General features: G+C 43.0%; 2 protein-coding genes across 8 annotated transcripts in view; both read left to right on the forward strand.

Annotated features, from left to right (window-relative positions):
- Ptprr (protein tyrosine phosphatase, receptor type, R) overlaps positions 1-17,707 on the forward strand; it is a 256,745-nt gene extending 239,038 nt beyond the window's left edge. For 6 of the 7 annotated variants that reach the window (NM_011217.2, NM_001161837.1, NM_001358484.1 and 3 more), the window contains one exon: positions 16,508-17,704. In NM_011217.2, coding sequence (NP_035347.1) covers positions 16,508-16,601 — 94 coding nt within the window. In that variant the 3' untranslated portion in view covers positions 16,602-17,704. Of the gene's footprint in view, positions 1-16,507 lie in introns of all 7 variants that reach the window. The other variant, XM_006513382.2, reaches the window with a different exon arrangement.
- A 569-nt stretch (positions 17,708-18,276) lies between these two features.
- Ptprb (protein tyrosine phosphatase, receptor type, B) overlaps positions 18,277-21,224 on the forward strand; it is a 114,037-nt gene continuing 111,089 nt past the window's right edge. Inside the window, exons 1-2 of the mRNA XM_006513378.4 lie at positions 18,277-18,406; positions 19,947-20,342. Of these exons, the coding sequence (XP_006513441.1) occupies positions 18,352-18,406; positions 19,947-20,342 (451 nt within the window). The 5' untranslated portion in view covers positions 18,277-18,351. The remainder of the gene's footprint in view (positions 18,407-19,946; positions 20,343-21,224) is intronic.

A 21,224-nucleotide genomic window follows, 5' to 3' on the forward strand; every position in this document is an offset into this window, starting at 1 on the left:
CTTCCTTTTCTGCCATGGTTTAGAAGAGCCTGCCCATTGAGGCAGTTCAGACCCTGGGCTCTAACACTGAGTCTGCATCTTATCTTTCATGGCTTCCAGTTGTGTGGTCTTAAGTGGCTCACTTGGCTTCTTCATTTTCTAACTTTCTCTTCCAGGGAATGGAATTAATAATAGCGTATACTTCTCATTGTAACGGTTAGAAACAAAAACCCTGTAAATGTGAAGACCTGGCACATGATAAGCATTCCACCAAGTTTAAGTACAGTGACTATCAGTATAGGTAGTGAGTATCTAAATGTGCCCCTGTCAGTTACAGCGTCCTAGATACACTCACAGGTTACAAGCTGTACTTAAGTGGGCTGGAGCCTGTAATGTGCTTAAGCCCTCACCCTACATTTCCTAGCCTGACTTCACCCTCTCTGTTTTCCTCATTTGCATATTTCAAATGCCACTACCTATAAAACTAATTCATTTTCTCATTTCTAATTGCCATCTTAGACTTGAAGGACCCTTTTGCTGGCGCCCAGTACAATCCATAGACCCTGAAGGAGATCTAGGGCCCGTAGGTGGGTTAAGGCACTGGCAACCAAAGCCAAGGGCCTGAGCTCAATCCCCAGGACCCACCTGGTGGAATGAGGGAGCCTGCTCCTTCCTACAAGTTGTCCTCTGATCTCCACTCATGTGCCTTAGTGTGTTCCCCAACAGATACACCTACACAGAATAAATAAATGCAATTTTAAAACAACAAGTTTCAAGAGGATCTGATTGGTTCTCTTCAGATTTGGAGGCCTACTTTCGCCTCTTGGGTCCTAACTCAGAGGTTAAGGAAGTGCCTGATAAGCCCAGCACTCTCACCATGTTGACTTGAATGACTACTTCATACATTTAAAAGGGAGCCCCAGTATAGGAAGGACCCTGACTCAGTTAGGGTTTACCGCTGGGAACAGACACCATAACCAAGGCAACTCTTATAAGGACAACATTTAATTGGGGCTGGCTTACAGGTTCAGAGGTTCAGTCCATTATCATCAAAGTGGGAGCATGGCAGCATCCAGGCAGGCATGGTGCAGGAGGAGCTGAGAGTTCTATGTCTTCATCTGATGGCTGCTAGCAGACACCCCGGCCTGCTAGGCCTACTCCTCCTTTTGGCTCCTATCATAGTTGAGCTTACCCTCCCCCATCCCCCATTCCCCCCCCCCCACTTTAGTCTCTCTTTCCCAGTCACATTCCCCCACTGAATTGTTCTCCAGTTTGGAAAGGAATCACAATACATGTTTTTAAAATCCTATCAAATGCCTCCTCTATCTTCTCCTTTCCTTCCTAAAGCAAAAAGCCAGAAATTTTGGCCTTGGCTTAGCATCAGCGCCAAGGTCTTCCCACAGGGCTAGAACTCTTGATTCTTGCTAGACTCTTGAAAACATAGTCCAAATCCCCTGCTGATTGGATGGTTGTCCTTGGGTGGTAATCACGGCTGATATACATGTCAAGTGTATTTAACTGATTTCATAAGACCCCTGTGCGGAAGCTCACTCCTGAAGCTCCTCACTTGATAGACATCCTCAGTCTGTCTCCCTTTGTCTCTCTCACTTCCGTGGTCTGTCCCCCAGAAGCGACAGAAGTCCTCCCTCCTCCTTTCAGCTCATCTTGCTTCTTTTTCTTCTCCACCTCTCACCTCTTGCCCTAAGGGTTTGGTGTTTTCCTGACAGAGCTTACCTTTCGGAGTCCACTTGCCAGCTGACTGCTGCTAATGGCCTTACCTTGGACTCAGGCCTCTAATAAGAAAGCTAAGCCAGGAGTGTTGGCACACACCCTACAGCTCAGAAGCTGAGGCAGGAGGATTCCCAGTTTGAGGTTAGCCTGGATTTTTTTTTTTTCAGTGAGATCATGTCTCCAAAAAAATAGAGAGGGGAAAAAGACAAAGAAAGAGAGGGAGACAGGGAGACAGAGAGGGAGGCAGGAAGGAGGAGGTAGAGAGGGAAGGAGGGGGAGGGAGGGAGGACAAGACTGAAGAGAAGGAAAGGGAAAGGGAGAGACAGAGGAGGGGGTGAAGGAAAGAAAGGCAGGACAAAGGCAACAGGAGAAATACAGTCTTTAAAGGATACAAGCGTCATCTCTGTTCTCTTACACGTTATCTTTCTCTAGTCTTCAGCCTCTGCTCTTCCTTCATAATCTCCCTGACCATCTTAGCCTTCTACTCAGGATCTTTCAGACATTTCAGAATGCGTTATTCAGGCAGCCAGAAATGTATCTCACTAAGATGTCTCCACCATGCTCTTCAAAGCACGTGACTCATCTAACTCACAAAATAAACTCAGAAGCACCATGGGTGGCAGTGGCAGGAGGACATTCCTCTTCTCTTCTCATCTCATCCTTTGCTTTTTCCTTTTCCTTTTTCCTTTTTCCTTTTCTTTTCTTTTTTTTTTTTTCAAGAAAAAAAATCCACTAGGCCAGGCATAGTAGCACCTGGAGTTCAGAGTCACCCTCACCTGCACACTGAATTTGAAGACAGACTGGACTATATAAGAAAAACCTCATCAGAGAGAGGGAGAGAGAGAGGGAGAGGGAGAGGGAGAGGGAGAGGGAGAGGGAGAGGGAGAGGGAGAGGGAGAGGGAGAGGGAGAGGGAGAGGGAGAGGGAGAGGGAGAAGAGAAGAGAAGAGAAGAGAAGAGAAGAGAAGAGAAGAGAAGAGAAGAGGAGGAAGAGGAGGAGGAAGAGCAGGAGGAAGAGGAGGAGGAGGAGGAGGAAGGGAAGGAGGGAGGGAGGAAGGAACAGCCAGTAACTTGTTCAAAATCATATGGCTTAGTAAGTGGAAAAGGGGTTCATTAGAAATCCAAAACTAATGATTTCTAACTCGGATGCATAAATAGCTAGATAGACGTTAATAGGCTTTTGCAATGTTCACTGTAAAACTTCCTGATGAAACCATGCCATGTGGAAGGTGCTTTGCTAAAAAGCATACAGTGAGGAGGGAAGGAGGGGAAGAAAAGAATTCTAAAACACTTCTGGAGAAGAAACACTGAAGGTCTGAAAAGTTCCTCAGCAGACACCCATTTCCAACTGTTGACACATCCACCCACGCCGATTCAACCACACAAAACTCCCTTGAAGAACACTAGAGTAGGAAAGAAAGAAGTATAAGAAATTCAAACTATTTTTGTAACATTTGGTGGTAGGGAAAGGACTTGATCATTTTATGATTTGAACGGGGACCATGACATGGGGAAAAGGGCAGGCAGTCCTTAGATTGCTAAATCTTAATCGTATAAGAGATAATATTCAAGGTCCATGGGCCTTTTTGAACTCAGTGTGTGCTTGCATGTTTAGCTGCGTGCTTGTGTGCATGCGTGCATGTATGCATGTGTGTGTGCCTGCCTGCCTACATACATGCTTACATATATTTTGCCAGAGATTAAAACCCAAGGACTCAGGTTTGCTAGGCAAGCATTCTACCACTGAGCTATATCCCCTGTTTTTTTGTTGCTGAGACAACAGTTTAATTTCATTGCCCAAACTGACCTTGAACTCACTGAAGCCCAGTCAGGCCTTGACATTCCTGGGATTCCAGGCCTGCACCACCAGACCCAGCTTCCTAGCAATGGCCTCTGCCCACTGGTGCTGCAAGCCTGTGCACAGTGCATCTTCCGATCCCCTCACGCTGGGCATTGTTGCTCACACCTGAAATCCCAGCACTTGGGATACCGAGCAAGAGGATGACAGAGGGTTTAAGGCCATACTGAACTACACAGCGAGTTTGAGGCCGTCACAGGCTATAGAGGGAAATTCCATCTTTGTCTAAAAAAAGCAAATAATCTTCTCGTATCTCACAGCAGTTTCCTTAGAGAAGCCGAGGATGGCTAAGAGCTGAGGAAAAAACAAGACAGTGGCTTGGATATGGGGCTTATCTCGTGGCTGATGAGTCACGAGTCTGAGCACTGGGCAGAATCAGAAATCCTGGAGGAAAGATACTATGATCCGTGGTGGTTCTCCCAAAGTCAGGCAAGAACAGGTCCTCTGTACTCACATCTCAAACCTACATGTGTGCAGTAAACTCCTGTGTTCTGGTTCAGGCCCGAGTGTGTTGTGCTGAATGGGCGTTTCCAGTTCAAAGCAGCGACACAGCTTTCCAGGGGACTCTGGCAGGGCTCTGTTATTACTGGCTTTCAGGCAACATCTATAAATAGACACCACAGTTCTGGTGGCAGATTCATAAGTCTGCGGTTCCACTTTTAATAATACTTTCGAGCATATATGCAGCTAAAATAGGCTATCTCTCTTTTTTTTTTTTCTTTTTCTAAGTAGTTCAAATTCAGTGTGAGGCACCCACGAGTGTTTTATTTAGAAGCGTATTAGTGGAACTTCTGCTCTTCCCAGGGTTTTAGCTTTTATCAAGCTTTAAACAAAGGGAATGCTGTGGTAACTGTGTCTGAGGACAGTCTGGTGGGAGAGTGTGCAGGCAACCGTGCAACATGTAGAGTCAGGCATCTCAAGACCATGTCAAGATGCTCGAAGCAGACCCCACCTCTGCCACAGACTCTCTGTGAGCACCCCCCTTCCCTAGGCCCCTCAGCCTAGTCACACAAAGGAGCATGGAGCAGAGCATGTTGCCCAACCCCTGCTGGAATGAAAACCCCGTCATAGGAGTACACTAGTCCATAGGCCCCCACCTTGCATTCTGAATCTTATATTTGTAAATTAGATTTCATCCTCTGAATTCCCAGTAACACCCACGTGCATTTGAAAATCAGTGACATATGAACCATGGTCAGCTGGTGTCCTGATGCTGTTGGGAACTCGCATGAACCTGAGGACCCCTCTGCTAAGATGCCCTTGCACTGAGGTGCAGTGACTGGGGAGTGCTCCAATGTGTTCTAACGTCCCTCTTAGCTGTTGATTTACTGGGGTCTTGGTTCCATGAAGAACAATGACATGTGGTCATAGTATTCATAACATTTGCCTGCTACCCACTAGGAAAAGGATGCTGCGAAAATATCTGATCTCAGAAATAGTAACCGCAGGATTCATTCTTAAAGGGCAATCCAAGACAAAAAGGATAAACCCCATTTCCCGGGTCACATCACATAGTAAATGTGTGTGTGTGTATGTGTGTGTCTGTGTCTGTGTGTAAGTGTGTATGTGTGAGTGTGTGTGTTTGTGTGTGTGAGTATGTGTGTCTTTGTGTGTGTGAGTGTATGTATATGTGTGTGTGAGTGTGTGTATATGTGAGTGTGTATATGTGAGTATATGTGAGTATGTGTATATGTATGCATATGTGTGAGTATGTATATGTGTGTATCTGTGTGTGTATGTGTGAGTGAGTGTATGTGTGTACGTCTGGGTGTGTATGAGTATGTACGTGTGTGAGTGTGTGTATGTGTGTGTGAGAGTGTATGTGTATATGTGTGTTTGTGTGTGTGTGTGTATATATATATATATATATATATGTATGTGTGTATGCATATGTGTGTATGTGTGAGTGTGTGTGTGTATGTGTGAGTGTGTGTGTGTTTGTGAGTATGTGTATGTGAGTGTGTATATGTGTGATTCTGTGTGTGTGAGTGTGTATGTGTGAGTGTGTGAGTGTGTATGTGTATATGTGTGTTTGTGTGTGTGTCTGTGTGATATATATATATGTATGTGTGTGTGTATATATATATATATATGTATGTGTGTGTGTGTCTCTCTCTCTCTCTCTGTACGTGTGTGTGTGTGTGTGTGTGTGTGTGTGTGTACTAGCACTGGGGACTGAATATAGAGTCTCATAATTTATATTCCCAGATCTCTTCTTTTGAGGCACAGCCCTACCACATTGCCCAGGAGATCTTTGAACTCACTCTGTGGCGAAGACAAACCCTCCTCCTGCATTGGACACTCAAGTAGCTGGCAATATAAGCCTTTACTGACAGACATACTTGATTTCTTTTTAGAACTCTAATCTAAGGTTCTAGTTTTACTCAAATTTTTAAACAGATCGATTTGGGGTTCTTGTGTTTAGCAAAGGCTGCTGTCTTCTGGCGTGGGAGACGTCAATAAGCTAAGCGCAGAGCTGTGACTTCTCATACTCACGTCTTCACGTCGATCCTGAGCTGCTTGCCGTAGAAGCCGGGATGGGGATGCCTAGTTCTGATTGCAGTTTAGATTGGTACCTATGGTGCACTCCTTTAATACAGTTCCTCATGTTATGGGGAACCCCAACCAGAAAATTATTTTCATTGCTACTTCATAACTGTCACTTTGCTACTGTTATGAATTGCAATGTAAATGTGTTTAGAAACAGGGGGTTGCCAGCGGGGCCAAGACCCACAGGTTGAGAACAGTTGATTTAGATTACATACTACTAACACCACAGCTAATAAGTACAGGGAGCTCTCTGTTGGTCTGGCTGGTATGAAAAGCGAGTTTAAATCAGTCACATTTGCCTGTTTAGATGTCTATACATGCATAGGTTGGCAATTAAAAATGTAATTAGGTGAAAGAAAGGACCCATAACGTTAGTTTTAAAGTAAACAGAGAATGTAATCAGTTTGTGTTACTTGGAAAGCCAGTTATGCTTTGCTTAGTCCTCTAATCACAGATACTGTTCATTGAGAACTCAGCTGCTGTAGCACTGGATCAACCAGGAGCCCTGCACCGTGCATCTCCCTCTATAATGGACTCACATGGGTGCTGAAGCTGTGCGATGGGAGGTCATGGCAGACATCACTTATACACTGAATGTAATATAGACCCTTGTCCCTTTAAAAACATGGTGGAGAGGCCTGGGAAGATGCTTCCAGGAGCAAAGCATTCTCCATCGAAGTGGGAAGGGCAAAATAGAAGGCATCTGTAATCTAAGATCTCCCATGACAGTTGTTTTCAACCTGTGGGTCATGACTCCTTTGGGGACCAAATGACCCTTGCACAGGGGTCACCTAAGACTATCTCCATACCAGGTATTTACGTTATGCTTCCTGTTTGATAACAGTATCAAAATTACAGTTATGAAGCAGCAACAAAAATAATGTTACGGTTGGGGGGGGGGGGGGTCACCACAATGTAAGGAACTGTATTAAGGGGTGGCAGCATTAGGAAGGCTGAGAACCACTGTCCGACAGTGATGTGCGGGGTGCAGACAGGAGAATGCAGGAAGCTAATGGGGCAGCAAGGCTTGCATATGCAAAGATAAACAATAAAGACATCCTGACTGATGAGATGGAAAGGCAAAGACCAACACTCAGACACATACAGGCATCATATACACACACACAGTGATAATCCTAAATGATAATGATCTACAGTAAAATGCGCCAAAGAACACACCCCGTAGACATCCCAAGAGAATGCTAAAAAGCAGCCTATGAGACAGGCAGCAGGGCGGGAAGGACTATGTGCTAGTGCAGATTGATTGCAGGCATTTTCCCCATTGTACACCTCCCTCTCCCCCATCGCCCCCAGAACCTCTGATAAGTGGGAGGATTTGAAAACAGAATCTGGGAAGTGAAACTTCTGGATCTAGGGCTTTTTATCACATTCCTTGATCCCCGTGACCGGAACAGGAAGCAATCTGTCTAACGCTCAGTTTTTGAGAGTTGCTGAAGTCCGCAGCTGACTCAGGGTGCTCTTACCTTGGGGGCCTTCGAGTGGAATGGCATCCAGGGGCTCCGCTCGTAGTTTCCCAGGCAAATAGAAAGTGCTCCCGGTGTACAGCATGGCATTGTTTGGATGTCTTCATCGCTCACCTCGGTTCGATAAGCTGCTTTTCTTTTAACCAGCCCATCTTAAAGAAAGAATATACATGCCATCAATGTCCTGTTCCAATGTGTGTCCTCAAATAGCCCCTGACTCCAAAATCTAGCCAAAATAATTCCAGGTCTAAAGTTACTATTCCTTATTGTAATGTTATCAAGCATAGCCTGATACCTATTGCATTTCTATATCCCCACCTAACCACAATTCTACACCTAGTAAGTGAATTTCAAAGACCTTATTGGGGGGGGGGGGATCAAGAATTCTGAATTTTGGGTTACTTTATTCCCAGAACATCTAGAGATGAAATCCTGGAAGCTGGTGTGTGTTTTCCTGACATCCTGGGTTTTGAGAGCCTAATAAGAGGCCCTCTTTGTAAAACAGGTTTCACAATGGAATCTTCCAAGGATTGCCAGGGCAACCTATTTCTTCATTCCGGCTAAGAGATAATTGGACTTTAGCCTACTTACTCAGTGGTGGGAGGGATAACTTTCAGGGAGAAAAAAAAAATCTTAAAAACGATGCTCGAGCTAGTTCTGAGGATGCAGGCTAACTGGAAGAGAGCTTGCCCCGTCCCCCCGCCCCCAGTTCAATCCCCAGCACTACATAACCCAGGAATAGAGTTCATGTTTATAATCTCAGCACTTTAGAGTCCAGGAGATTAGAAGTTCAGGGTCATTTTCAGCTACATAGAGAGTTCAAATCCAACCTGGTATATGTGAAACCCATATAAAAATATTAGAGCTGTAGTTGAACTATTACTTGCTCTGTGCTGGCTTTTATTCCCAGCAAATACTTCAGGCATATAGCCTGCTATTTCAGAGAAAGTATCTACATTCAAAAAACCTGGTCTGAGGGGCTGGGCTCAGTTGGTAAGGCATCTCTTATTTTATTTTGATTTGATCTGACTTGATGTTGTTTTGTAAACCTGAGGGTCAGAGTTCAATAATCAGAACCTGTGTTTAGAAAAAGTTGCATGTGATAATATGAGTTTGCAATCCCAGTACTAGAAAGTTGGAGACATAGCCGGGCGTGGTGGCACACACCTTTAATCCCAGTACTCAGGAGGCAGAGGCAGGCGGATTTCTGAGTTCAAGGCCAGCCTGGTCTACAAAGTGAGTTCCAGGACAGCCAGGGCTATACAAAGAAACCCTGTCTCGAAAAAAAAAACAAAACAAAACAAAACAAAAAAAAACAACAACAACAGCAAAAAAAAAAAAAAAAAAAAGTTGGAGACACGTAGATTTCTGCAGCTCACTGGTCAGTCAGCCTATCCTATCTTGAAAGTAAAGGCCAATGAGAGGCCCTGGTTAAAAACAACAACAAGTGGCTAGTGTCTAAAGAATGTCATTTGAGGTTGTTCTCTGGCTTCCATGTATATGTGTGCATGTGTGCACGTGAACACACACCACAACACCACAAAATACCTGATCAAATTCAGGGATGCTTAATGTTTTAGGTGTCCCTTGCTTTTGATTTTCTTTTGTTCTGTTTTGCTTTTGAGACAGGGTCTCTCTACCATGTAGCTCTGTCTTTCCTGGACCGTCCTCTGTAGACCAAGCTGGCTTCGATCTCAGAGATCTACCTGCCTCTTCATCCCCAGTGTTGGGATTAAAGGCGTTCCCACCACACCAGGCTTTGTTTTGTTTTGTTTGAAACAGGGTCTCATGTGGCCCAGTCTGGCCTCAGGTTCCCGATCATCTGGCCCCCCACCTCCCATGTACTGGGTTTTACAGACTCATGCCACCACACCCATCCAGAGTCTCCTTTCTTGACATGACATCTGCTGGAAAGACTCTAGGTGCAGTGGCTGGCACACCCCACAGCTGGCGTTGCACCGGGCCAGCAGACTCGGCCTCTCTTGACTCACGCCAAAGCTATCGGAGCTTTACCCAGGAGGCTCGTTATTTTCTACACCTTTTGTTCTAAATTTACTGTACCAAACTTTACCAAAAGAATTCCAGATTTGAAAATAATAATAATTAAAAAAAAAAAAAGGATTGAGCGTTCCATTGTTAGCCCAGAAGTGAGTCACCCCTGCAGAATTCCCTCTGTCTACTGATTAGACCGGATACTGGCTGGGCGGTGCAGCAGGAAAGGCTCTGTGTGTGTGTGTGTGTGTGTGGTCACAAAAGGTCACAAAGCTCTCCCCTGGGTATCTCTGAGGCTTGGAGAGTTTTTGTCTTGCTTTTTTTTCCCCCCAAAATACTGTCTCACTTGCAAAGCGTGGGCAAGGGAGTCCTACGTTCCCCCTCTTTTAGCTTGAGTCCACCCCCAGCTGACACAGTAACGTGCTTCCCCAGCTGATTTCTGGGTCTGACAGAGCCAGTGAGATTCTTGAAGGCATGTCTAGAGGGATAGCATATCTGCATCCTTCTGGGCTGGTTAATTGTCTTCCTATTCTATGGCCACCCCACAGCACCTCGACAATGAATGTGGCTACTTTGTTTCCAGAGCATATGACACAGACAGGATAAACAAATAATCTAGTATCTGTACCCTGGTTTTCCAAGCGGGCATAGCCAGAACCTCACCAGGGCTTGGGAGTGAACCATGGCAGTCCCAGGTATAGTGTTAAGTGGATAGTGATTGGAAGAACAAAGTTAGGCAGCAGTTATTTTGTACTTCAGCACCAGCAGCCACTGTGATTAGCATTTGTGAGTTATCTATTAATCCCTGCAAACCCTGAAGCCTTATTAGGTAACACATTCATTTGCCCAGCCAATACTTTGCTTTTCCAGAGCATTTGTGGGTGTGAGCAGTGGAAAATTTCTCTCAGACAAAAATCTTCCACCGGTCACGGATGAGAAAAGCCACCCAGCACGCAGTCACATTAGTGACAGGTTACAATACTGACAGGTTCTCTTGATCCCTGGCTCCTCCTCCTCCCTGATAACACTGGGAGCTAGGGACTCCTGGGGTTTCTGTGACTGTCCTGCAGCTAGACAACCAGGTACTCAGACACATTTAATGCTCATAATGAGATGACATCTGTCATTCATATTACTTCATAAGTGAGAAAAGCCAGGTTGTGGGGGAGGAGATAAGTCAGAGCTTTCCTGTGATCTCAGTACTTGGGAGGTTGAGGCAGGAGGATTGCAGGAGTTCAAGCCAAGCCTGGGCTATTTAACAAGACTCTGTCTCAAAATGACAACAATAGAAACATCAATTGATTGAGTCACGAAGCTAGTAGGTCTAAAAGGAAGAACTTATGCCTGAAATCTGCCAGGCTCCAAGCCTACTGCTTCCTGTTGTACCAGGTGCCTCCTCTATAGCTCTGTCTCTTTATGTAGACATATATCTGTATCATTTCCATCCAGACTTGACCAACCTGGACCAACTTGTTCTTGGCCAAGCTTGTGCTTATTCTTCAAGGATACTATTCATAAGGTGGTATTCACAGGCACTTATCTTAGCTTTACCCTAAGCATTTTAAATGGATTATCTCTCTTGCTCCTCACAGCAGGGCTAAGTCGGGTAGGTCCAACTGTTGTGTAGCCTCTGTGGTTTTGCATATGAAAAGACTGAGCTCAAAAAGATGATGTAATAAGATAGTAAGTCATGGAGACAGGATTTATCTTGACCACAGTGTGTGCTGAGTTTGCTCTTGCTTTGTCTTGGCCTCTTAACATACTTTGGTCCCCATGGGTAATGAACTTGACACACGTGGCTTTCCAGACCTTTTCAAACACACAACCACTGGCAGAAGTAAGAAGTTCTTACCGTTTTCCGTTTACTTTTCTTCTTGTCTTTTGAGATAGTCATCTGTGTTATTGCTGGCCTTGATCCTCCCCCTCTCCCTACCTGTGGGCCTTAGATGACTTGATTTTTCTTGTATTTATACCTACTTAATAGTAGACACAAATTATAACTTAACCTATGGTACTTCATAAACCTTGAGTTTGTACCTAAGGAGAATTCTTCAGTTCTACAGTGGACTCTATAAGGAACAGTGCTCCACTCCACCCTTCTCTCTGATGGATAACAGTTTGCAGCCTCTTTTCCTAAGACTTGGAACCACTGTAGAAATCTTTTGAAACCTAAACTCTGGCTGACTGTAAGCTATGACCTACTAGAGGTAATAGATTCTCTAGTGTCTGCTCTGTTTGGGGTTTGATTTGGTTTTGTTTGATGATGGCTACTTTCAAAGTAATGGATTGGAGGGGCCCTGCCCCTTGCCTTCTGGAACCAGTTTACATTAGGAACTGACTGTTTCAGCAAACCCATGGAGCTCTGTCTGACTGAAGAGGTGCCTAACATCAATTGTTGTTAAACTGGACTGGGGCGGAAAGGGGGAGGGGGCATTATCATGAAACTCTCTTGCAGATCCACACTGCATAGCTACGTTCTCTTATTCCACAAACATGGTCTGTGTACTGTGCTAGCTTCCTGGGTTTGTTCTGTGTGTTGTTTCATATTACCAATGCACAAAAGAAAAATGTATTTTTCCTAGAGTAAACCCTGAAGGGTAGCCCTAGGTCTTAAGTTCTGATAAAGGCCAACGGAATCTCCTGTATACTAACATTCCCCGTGAAGTATCTGGATGCTTTCTTCAGTCGGAACCAGCATCTAAGGAGTGTGTCCTGGGAAGCATTCCTTTTAGCCTGTGGTTTATTTGTTTTCACACAATACAGAAATGTCATGGCCTGGATTATTTACTCGATAGATTATATATTTGACCTATTTTATTTATATATATAGTCAAATTTGACCTATTATACATATTATTATAAATATATATGTATATATAACATTTATGTAAATATAGATATATTATTATATAACATAAATATTATATATTTGACCTATTATATATAAATATATGTGTGTATATTATGTATATATGTGTGTGTGTATATATACATATATATATATACATATATATATGTATTTATATGTAAGAGAACTAGTTAAATGCCTATTTGATATAGGTGCTGAGTGTTTTTTCACTGTAGCAAGTTTGCAAAATAACAACTGGCCAGAACTTAAAAACAAAACCCTACAACTTAGCTAGAAACAATTTTAAGATGATATTAAACAATACAAATCTTATCAAATTACTCGTTGTAAAGACGTCATCTTATTTTGGTCATATATATGTATATGTAAATATATACACATTCTTTTTAAATAAATGATGTAGGGAAGATGTAAGGCATGCTTGCTGAGTGTCTAGAAGGCTCAGTCCTGGGAGTGAGTTATGGAAGGCTAATCTATTGAATGTTAGAACTAGTGGTTCAGTACACAAGAACATTGTGTTCAGATGAAGAATTAATGAATTGAAATTAACAGGAACAAATGTAAGTTCCTGTGTGTAATTTCAAATTTTCAATAGCTTGAATCCAGGATGGAGGGGGGAAAAAAGAAACCTGTAATTTTCACATTCAAATACAATCCTGCGGACTTTTAATTAACCTAACTGTTCCTACAATGCTTGCTGAGTACCATGCACCTGCAGGCCAGCACTGTGGCCTTGCCTCCTGACGCACCTGCAGATCTCATCCTGATGCTCTACGATGAGTAGCTAAGGGAGAAAATATGCTTGCTGGCAGGATCCCCTTGGGGATAACTGTAGGCCGGTCCTATTTCATAAAATAGCACACAGAAGTAGGAGACTATCGGTGAGTGGCAGGGAAAGCAGGCTTCACAGAGATGTTGAGTAACTACAGGATGTTTAGTCTAGAGAAGAAAGATTATGGGGACTTTGATGGTTGTTTTCATCATTTCAAGAACTATTGTGTGACTACAAGGAGAATCTTGAGACCTACTGGGGCTATTCCAGTTGGCCAATAGAGTGAGAATGTTAGAGAGAGATTCGTTTTGATGTCTTCGGAAGCCTGCTCTAAAGGTATCTCTGCCTGTGAGCATTCCAGAAGCTGGCTGACCGCCCGGCCTATAAAGAAACAAGTTTTTGCCAGTAATTCCAGTGAATGATCTTTGAGGACTCCTCAGACGTTACTCCTTTTGTTCTTGTCCTCCAAAAGAAATGGAAAATAACAACACTTTCCCTGGGTCTTCCTGACGCTTTCAGAGTGACAAGAATGTTACCACAGGGCACTGTGTGTTCCCACCTTCCCCCACCTTCAATGGCCGGCCACTGCAGCAACCTTGACTTAGTTAACTGAATCTGTTACAGTCAACAGACCTTGGTCCCAGTGACATTCTTCCTGCCCTGGTCACATACTGCTGAGCCTGTGAACCGTTACTAAGACCTCAACTGTGATTGCTTTGGCCCACCCACTGGACATACAAATTCTAGTGCTGAACAGAACAGTCAAGAAAGAGGGGGTATCTTGCCTCAAGGTGAGGTAAATGGTAGGAAGACGTTCACAGAGCAGTGCCCACGAGAGGCAGTGCACACAAAGGTTCCACGTACAGCCCACAGCTTGACGTAGGAGTGTCCATTCTCTGAGGGAATGTCAAAGGAAGGGAGGTGCCTCTCAGTGCCCTGCAGCTGCCCTAATCTTGACTGTGGCTGCATCTCCCAGGCTTTGCAGTCTAGACTACCATCTCCTGAACACCTGCTTTGTTTTTTGGTTTTGTTTTTTTTTTCGTAAAACTTTCCCAGACGTCATCACACAACTTGGAAAAGAGCGTGTCTCCTGAGTTGCCATTTCTGTTGTCACGTTCTGACCAGCCAACGCTTGGAAAACAAACATACAGTTCCCGTTGGAAAGACTGTGGTAATATTTCTTCACAGAAGTTTGCTACCTCAGGAAACCAGTTACCTCTTTGTTTCTTGCTGGATACATGGTTTTGGCACCATGTCAAACCTGCCTGAGGAATCACTGTTTACCTCAGAGGATGTAGCCTTGCTGCTTTAGCAGTGTGGCAGGCTTAGGAAGCCTATAGACAGAGCTAGTTTCAGTTATCCTTAGCCAGAAGTCATGTGACAGTGACAGCGACACATCACGCTTTTAAGTTGGAAGTGCTACCGTGGTCTGAAAACGATTTTGAATAGTACCAACCAGCACTAGAAATGAATAAAAGAAAAAAAAAAAAACCTAGATAAGACAAAGACAGACTAAAATGGGATTTGTTGTGCAACTGAACAGTTACAGAGAGATTAGAAGAATTCAGATCTTCAGATCATGACTATCAATCACGATGCTCTTATTCCACAAAATGAAAAGTGGGTTAGCTTTTACAGTAGTGTCTGACAATTTTGTCAAGCTGAAAGAACCATCACCCTAGGAGAAAAAGTGTGACTAAGTATTGTGTATATGAAGGTGGGATGAAGAATAGACTGTTTCCACACAGAGTAGCTGCCTGCCACTGAGCTGTGCCACAGGGCGGGGGGGGGGGGGATGCTGGACAGCTGTGATGGTGCTGGCCCCAACAGAGCAAAAGCAAGAGCCAATTCCCAGCTTCCAGCCAGCTAAAAGACCCACCCACCATTGTGTTTAGATACCTAGCATACCCAAAGGCTGGTTGGTGCCCAGATAGCCTTAAAGAAACCACTTTCCAGGAGATCTTTGACTTGTCTGAAGAGAGATAGAACGCAGCTCAGCTGTGTTTTGTTAACCTACATCCACTGTGCTTAGCCCAAGTAGATAATGCGTTTCAGGATGGATAAGACTCTAGTAAACTAATACTGCCACTCCAGCTGCTCCACGTTGACCTAGTAATGCTCAGAACTTTGTAACATAGCCATTGTCTTGCTTTAACAAAGGTGGGGGTGGGGGAGATGAAACCAAATGCTTTTAAGGAATTTGTGTAAATCACACAGTTCAAATGAGCACAAGAAGTCTTTGAGCTGGGTGTTCTGACCTACTCCAGAATCCAGTTTTTTATCCATGAGGTTCTACGACTGTTCTGCTAACCGTACATAGGTAAAAGCATTTCCAGGATGCAGGAGGATCAAGGTTCAAGGCCATCTACTACCACAGTGTGAAGTCAATACTGGTCTAAATGATATGAGACCCTGTCTCAAAACACTAAAATAAATAATCGGGTACCTAGAGTACATGGCATTATATTGAGATATATATGTGTGTGTGTGTGTGTGTGTGTGTGTATACATGTCTACATATATACATGTCTACATATATACATATACACATACATGTGCATATATATGACTGAGTATATGTATATATGTGTGTATATATATGAATAGAGAGAGAGAGTCATGTGTTGCTTAATTATGGAGAGGTGGTCTCAAAAATGTATCATTAGACAGCTTCATTGTTATGTGAACATTATATAGTCTACATGTAAAAACCCGGATAGCATGACCTACCACACAACTAGATGACGTGCTATATGTACAGCATTTCCTGCTTCTCTCAAAGCCACCAGGAACCAATGGAAGCACAGGAGAAGATGGCACTGTCAAGAGGTGCAATAGCTATGAGATGCACGCAGTGGCTGCTAGCCTTACATGGCATACAGTTGTCCAGTCAACCCTTAACACTGAAATCAGAGTACATGCTAAGTCACACTAAGAAGCATAGTAAATACCAATGCTATCAACAAAGTTAGCATGATCCATTCCAAGGAAATGTACAGTAATTACAGCTGCCACCAGGTAGGCTCGTTCACACCAGCATCATCGTTATCGCTAACCTGTGCATAACGCACCATGATACAGCATTGGTGCACAGCATGGGACTGCACTAACATATTAACTTCGCCAGCCAGGATGGTAAAAAGGGTAGAAAAAAAATTCACTAGATCAGCTATTCTGCCTGTTTGGCATAAGACTCATTCTAGCGTCATGTTTCGGTTACAGTATTATAAGGTGTCAGCAAAACTGAGTGATTTTATAATCTCTTCCATGCAGGGGTGGTATGGTCCAAACCAGCGAGCAGTATGAATTTGTGCACCATGCTCTGTGCCTGTTCGAGAGCAGACTTTCACCAGAAACTGTCGAGTGACTCCGAAGATTTACCAGAGTGTCAATCTCTCACCGGGTGATTCATCAAATTACCTACCAAGAGCTCCAAGAGGGGCTCCCTGCAATGGACGAGGAGGCTCTAAAGCCAGCCTAAGGCACTGATTGTGGAAGATCTGGCAACATGAAAGATTGCCAGCCTTTGTGTATAGGACTGCGTTCGTAGGCATCCCCCCAGTTATTCTGAAGGTCCTGTGCTGATGGAGGCATGACAGTCCTCTCGCAGCCTGAGGAGGGTTTTGTTCTGTCTGTGTCGCCTCTCCGCCGCACAGAATCGATGTGTGTGATATTCAGAGACTGGAGGAGCTGCTGACATTATCCTGTGTTTAGATGCTTTAATGTTCATAAAGCCTGTCTTGTGACTGGACTGTCAGCTGTCCAACTGTCCCTGTTGTAAGTGCTATTAACTATCTCAGTTACCAGAATCTTGCTGCTCAAGTTTCGAGTGATCGACAATGGATTTTTAACCAAGACATTTTTGTTTTTGGAAAAAAAAAAAAAATCAAATGCAGTGACTATTTTATATGGACATGTGTCTTGATTATATCTATTAAGTGTGCATTTATAGTATCTCCTATGGATCAATTACAGAGCACAATGACTGTCGTTGGATATATATGTATATGTATATGTATATTATATGTATATGTACACATATATATTCTATTATTAGGCATACAAGTGGCTCCTGTTCCACAATACTAACTACTATATTTCTACATTGTGACTTGTTTTACTTTAAAAGGGGATAAACAAATTTATAGCAACTATAAAGTATCAATAATTTTAAATACTCATCTCTCTTTTACTAAGAAGGGATTTTTAAATATGGTGTCTACCTGGTATCTCTCTCCCAATAAGAAGCAGGTGCCTTTGGGGAATGCTCCAACCTGTTTCATCCCCAAAAGTTTTTCCGAGGACACTGTCATGCACGACCTCACATTTCTAAAAGACCTCCTTCCTCAAGAGACAAATGAAGGCAAAATAATCACACTCAGCAAACAGGAGATGTTCTGCTCAGATATGAATTTTCAATGCAGCAAAGCTGACTTTCTTTCGTACTCCCAATAAATGACTCTTAACAGTAAATACTGAGTGAAGCCTCTTCTTTACTTACTCCCGGTAAACTGAAGGAGGTAATAGGACGGATTTAATTTTAGTCTTTTCCTCAGGGCGGGAGATGACTCTCTCCAATTGCAATCTTGTAATCACTTGAGAGATAATGATCTCAGAGCTCCATCATTATGTGGTTTTCCTTATGGACGCCAGCATCTCATTATACAAACAGTACATGTTTATGTCTTTATATCACTTGTCACAGACCCCATAAATTACATGGCTTACGTAGATGGGGCAGAATCGTATCACCTGAAAAGAAGCCGTGATGCAGGAAGACTCAATTATCTACCATTACGATTCCCTTTCTCCATCTTGAGGTTAAGACATAAGCATGTGCCAGAGGGGTGGCAGGGGTGACTTTCTGGGGTTTGTTCTGGCTCCCGGAGGCTGGCTCTACATTTTAAAAAGAGATGGACATTATCCCTCCTTTCTAAGGAAACAGACAAAAGGACACTGGTGTAAAACTTCCCCCCCAAACAATTCAATTGGAGGAAGTGTGTCACTGACTTTCCCCCTCTCCGTGAAGCACGTTTCCTTCCTACTCTTTGCCTCTCTTATCTGGGAGAAATTTTTTTTTTCCCCAAAGCGAAGCATGAACCGTTGTTAAGTGGAAAATGGAGGCTGAGTTTTACATGACGATTCTAACCTGCTTGATCCTCGGGAGCTTGGGTGAGTGGGGCTACCTCAGTTCCCTGAGACATCTCTCTCAAAGTTTGCCAGGGAAGCTGGTAGCCTTTGGGAAGGTATCTGAAAGAAATCAGAATAGGAGCCGGGTCTCCATGGCTCGAGAGCCAAAGCTGATGAGAAGGGGGTTGGGGGGATAAAAGGAGACAGCTCTGGCCACACTTCTGAGATTTCTCTCTAGAAGAAAATAAATGTTTACAGAGTGCCTGGGACAGCTCAACTCCTGAAAGGATGGGTCTTGGAGCGAGGGACCCTGAGCAGACATCTTTTATTATTTTCACATAACAGTCTATATAAGCACTCTGTTCCTTGTTCTAATCAAGTTATAGCTTTACTTTCTTGCACTTTAAGAAAAATATATACGTAAGGAACGTGACTAAAGGGAAGAAGGAAATGTGTTTTATTTGGAAGTTGTCATTTGGAGGGATTGAATATTTCCAAGGGAATGCTAGGTTGCTTAGGTTAAAACTAATTGATGTCTGAGCCTGAATATTTTACTTTTTACTGTGAATGTTTAAAAACTGGGCATTTGGTCTTTAAGGAGTACTGATATATATATATATATATATATATATATATATATTAATGTGTTAGTATTTGGTGGAAAACTGTAGACATTGTCACAAAATCGATGCTTCTCTGTAATAAGGAACTTAGCCTCTGGTAATCAGGAACTTAGCCTCTGGTAATCAATCAATACTTTCGTTGTTTGCCACCAGCCACAAGTTTGGGCTAGGGAATTCCCTTGTATTTTTTATCTTTTAATAAATGTGTCCAATTTTAACTGTTTATTCAAACTATGCAACTCATAAACAAATATTTACTTCCTCTGTGAGCTGTGGCTGAGAGGGAGGTATATCTCTCTTCTATGTAATGGAAAAGGGCTAAATATGAAGAGAACCAAATGGCTAAAAGGGATCAAGCCTTATATTGACTTTGATGACTTTGATAAGGCACACACACACTCTCTATATTTGTCTTTCCTCATCCAATGAAAAGCCATAATCTTTGGATGACTTTGTTTCTTTTCCAAGATTCCTTTCATTTTTCCAGTGGGGTATATGTTCCTACTAGATTGTATAAAACGTTCACAGAGGAGTACTTCATATGATATCTTGACATTTTCCATTGTCAGCCTGGAGATAGTCCATTGTTTCTTGGTTTTGCTTGTTTAAGTGATGGGTTGATTGGTTGGTTTGGGAGGCTGTTTTTGGTTGGGTGGTTGCTTGCTTGATTGGTTGAGTTTGGGGGATGTTTGGTTTGGGTTGGTTGGGTTGGGTTGGGTTGGTTTGGGTTGGGTTGGGATGGGTTGGGTTGGGTTGGGTTGGGGGTGGGGGGGTATTTGCTTATCTGTTTGACTTAGGATTTTAAGTCATGTGAGCTAAATCTGAGACTGTTCACTTGCCACGCTAGAAAGGTCAAAATATAAATCAGCCTGGTGTTTTTAATTTGGCTGATACATGGGCAGGTGGTTTTGCGATTTCATGGCCCTTACACACAACCTCATAAGTCTTTCATCTTCCAGAGGGCTTCCAGATAGTCCACGTGCGCAAGCAACAGTGCCTCTCCATAAATCAGAAGGTGGTTATGGGCTTCTGCAATGGCAGCAGCCGCAACCAGCAGTGGCTGTCAACTGAGGATGGGAAGTTCCTTCACATTAAATCTGGATTGTGCCTGGGTATCTCCAACTCCTCAAGGGGCCCCTTCCAACCAGCAGTTGCTACTCCCTGTGCCCAGGCACCCCGATGGACCTGCCATGCTCAGGAAGGTTTCCTTGAGGTGGAAAATACCTCACTCTTTCTCAAGAAACAAAACCATAAGGTAGTGGTCAAGAAGATCAGTAAATACCTCGATAGCTGGATGAAGTTAGTTATCAACAAGGAGGGGAGACTGGCCAATGAAAGCCTCTGTCTGAAGCAAGGTGAGTGGGTCCTTTCAGAATCAGTTCTGGAAGTCAATCTGCTAACTCTTTTCCAAGATTCCAAAGCCCAGGGAGAGCCATGGGCTCCAGTCTATTTCCTTTGAGAGATACATGTGTTTACTAACAAAAACATAATAAGTGGTACCCAACCATGGAAAATCTCATTATCCTAATTAAAGTCAGCAACTTCTCTGCCTTTGTCATTTACCTTCCCTTCTTTGCCTGTACTTACTCAAATTTCAAAATGTGTGTATGTGTACGTATGCGTATAGGTGTATGTGTGTATGAGTATATGTGTGTATATTTGTATATATGTGAATGTGTGTATATGTATGTATATGTGAGTATGTGTATATATGTATGTATGTGTGTATATGTGTGTATGTGTGTGCATATGTATGTGTGTATATGTGTGTATATGTATGTGTATATGTGTGTATGTATATATGTGTGTATATATGTGCATATGTGTGCATGTATATATATGTGTGTGTGTGTATGTATATGTGTATATATGTATATTGTGTATGTATATGTATATGTGTATGTATACTGTGTATGTATTGTGTGTATATGTATATGTATGTGTGTATGTGTGTGTATGTGTGTATATGTGTGTATGTGTGTATATGTGTGTGTATGTTTGTGTATATGTGTATATGTGTGTGTGTGTAATATGTACGAATGTGTATACTGTATATGTGTACATATGTGTGTATGTGTGAATGTGTATATGTGTATGTGTGTATATGTGTATGTGTACATGTGTTTATGTATATGTGTGTATGTGTGTGTATGTGTATGTGTGTGTATATATACATACAGTCTCATGTAAGTGCCACTTCTTACCTGTATAAAGGTCAGAAGGTCAGAGGACAACCT

The sequence above is a fragment of the Mus musculus genome, chromosome 10 (genome assembly GCF_000001635.26).
Source record: "Mus musculus strain C57BL/6J chromosome 10, GRCm38.p6 C57BL/6J".
Taxonomy (NCBI): domain Eukaryota; kingdom Metazoa; phylum Chordata; class Mammalia; order Rodentia; family Muridae; genus Mus; species Mus musculus.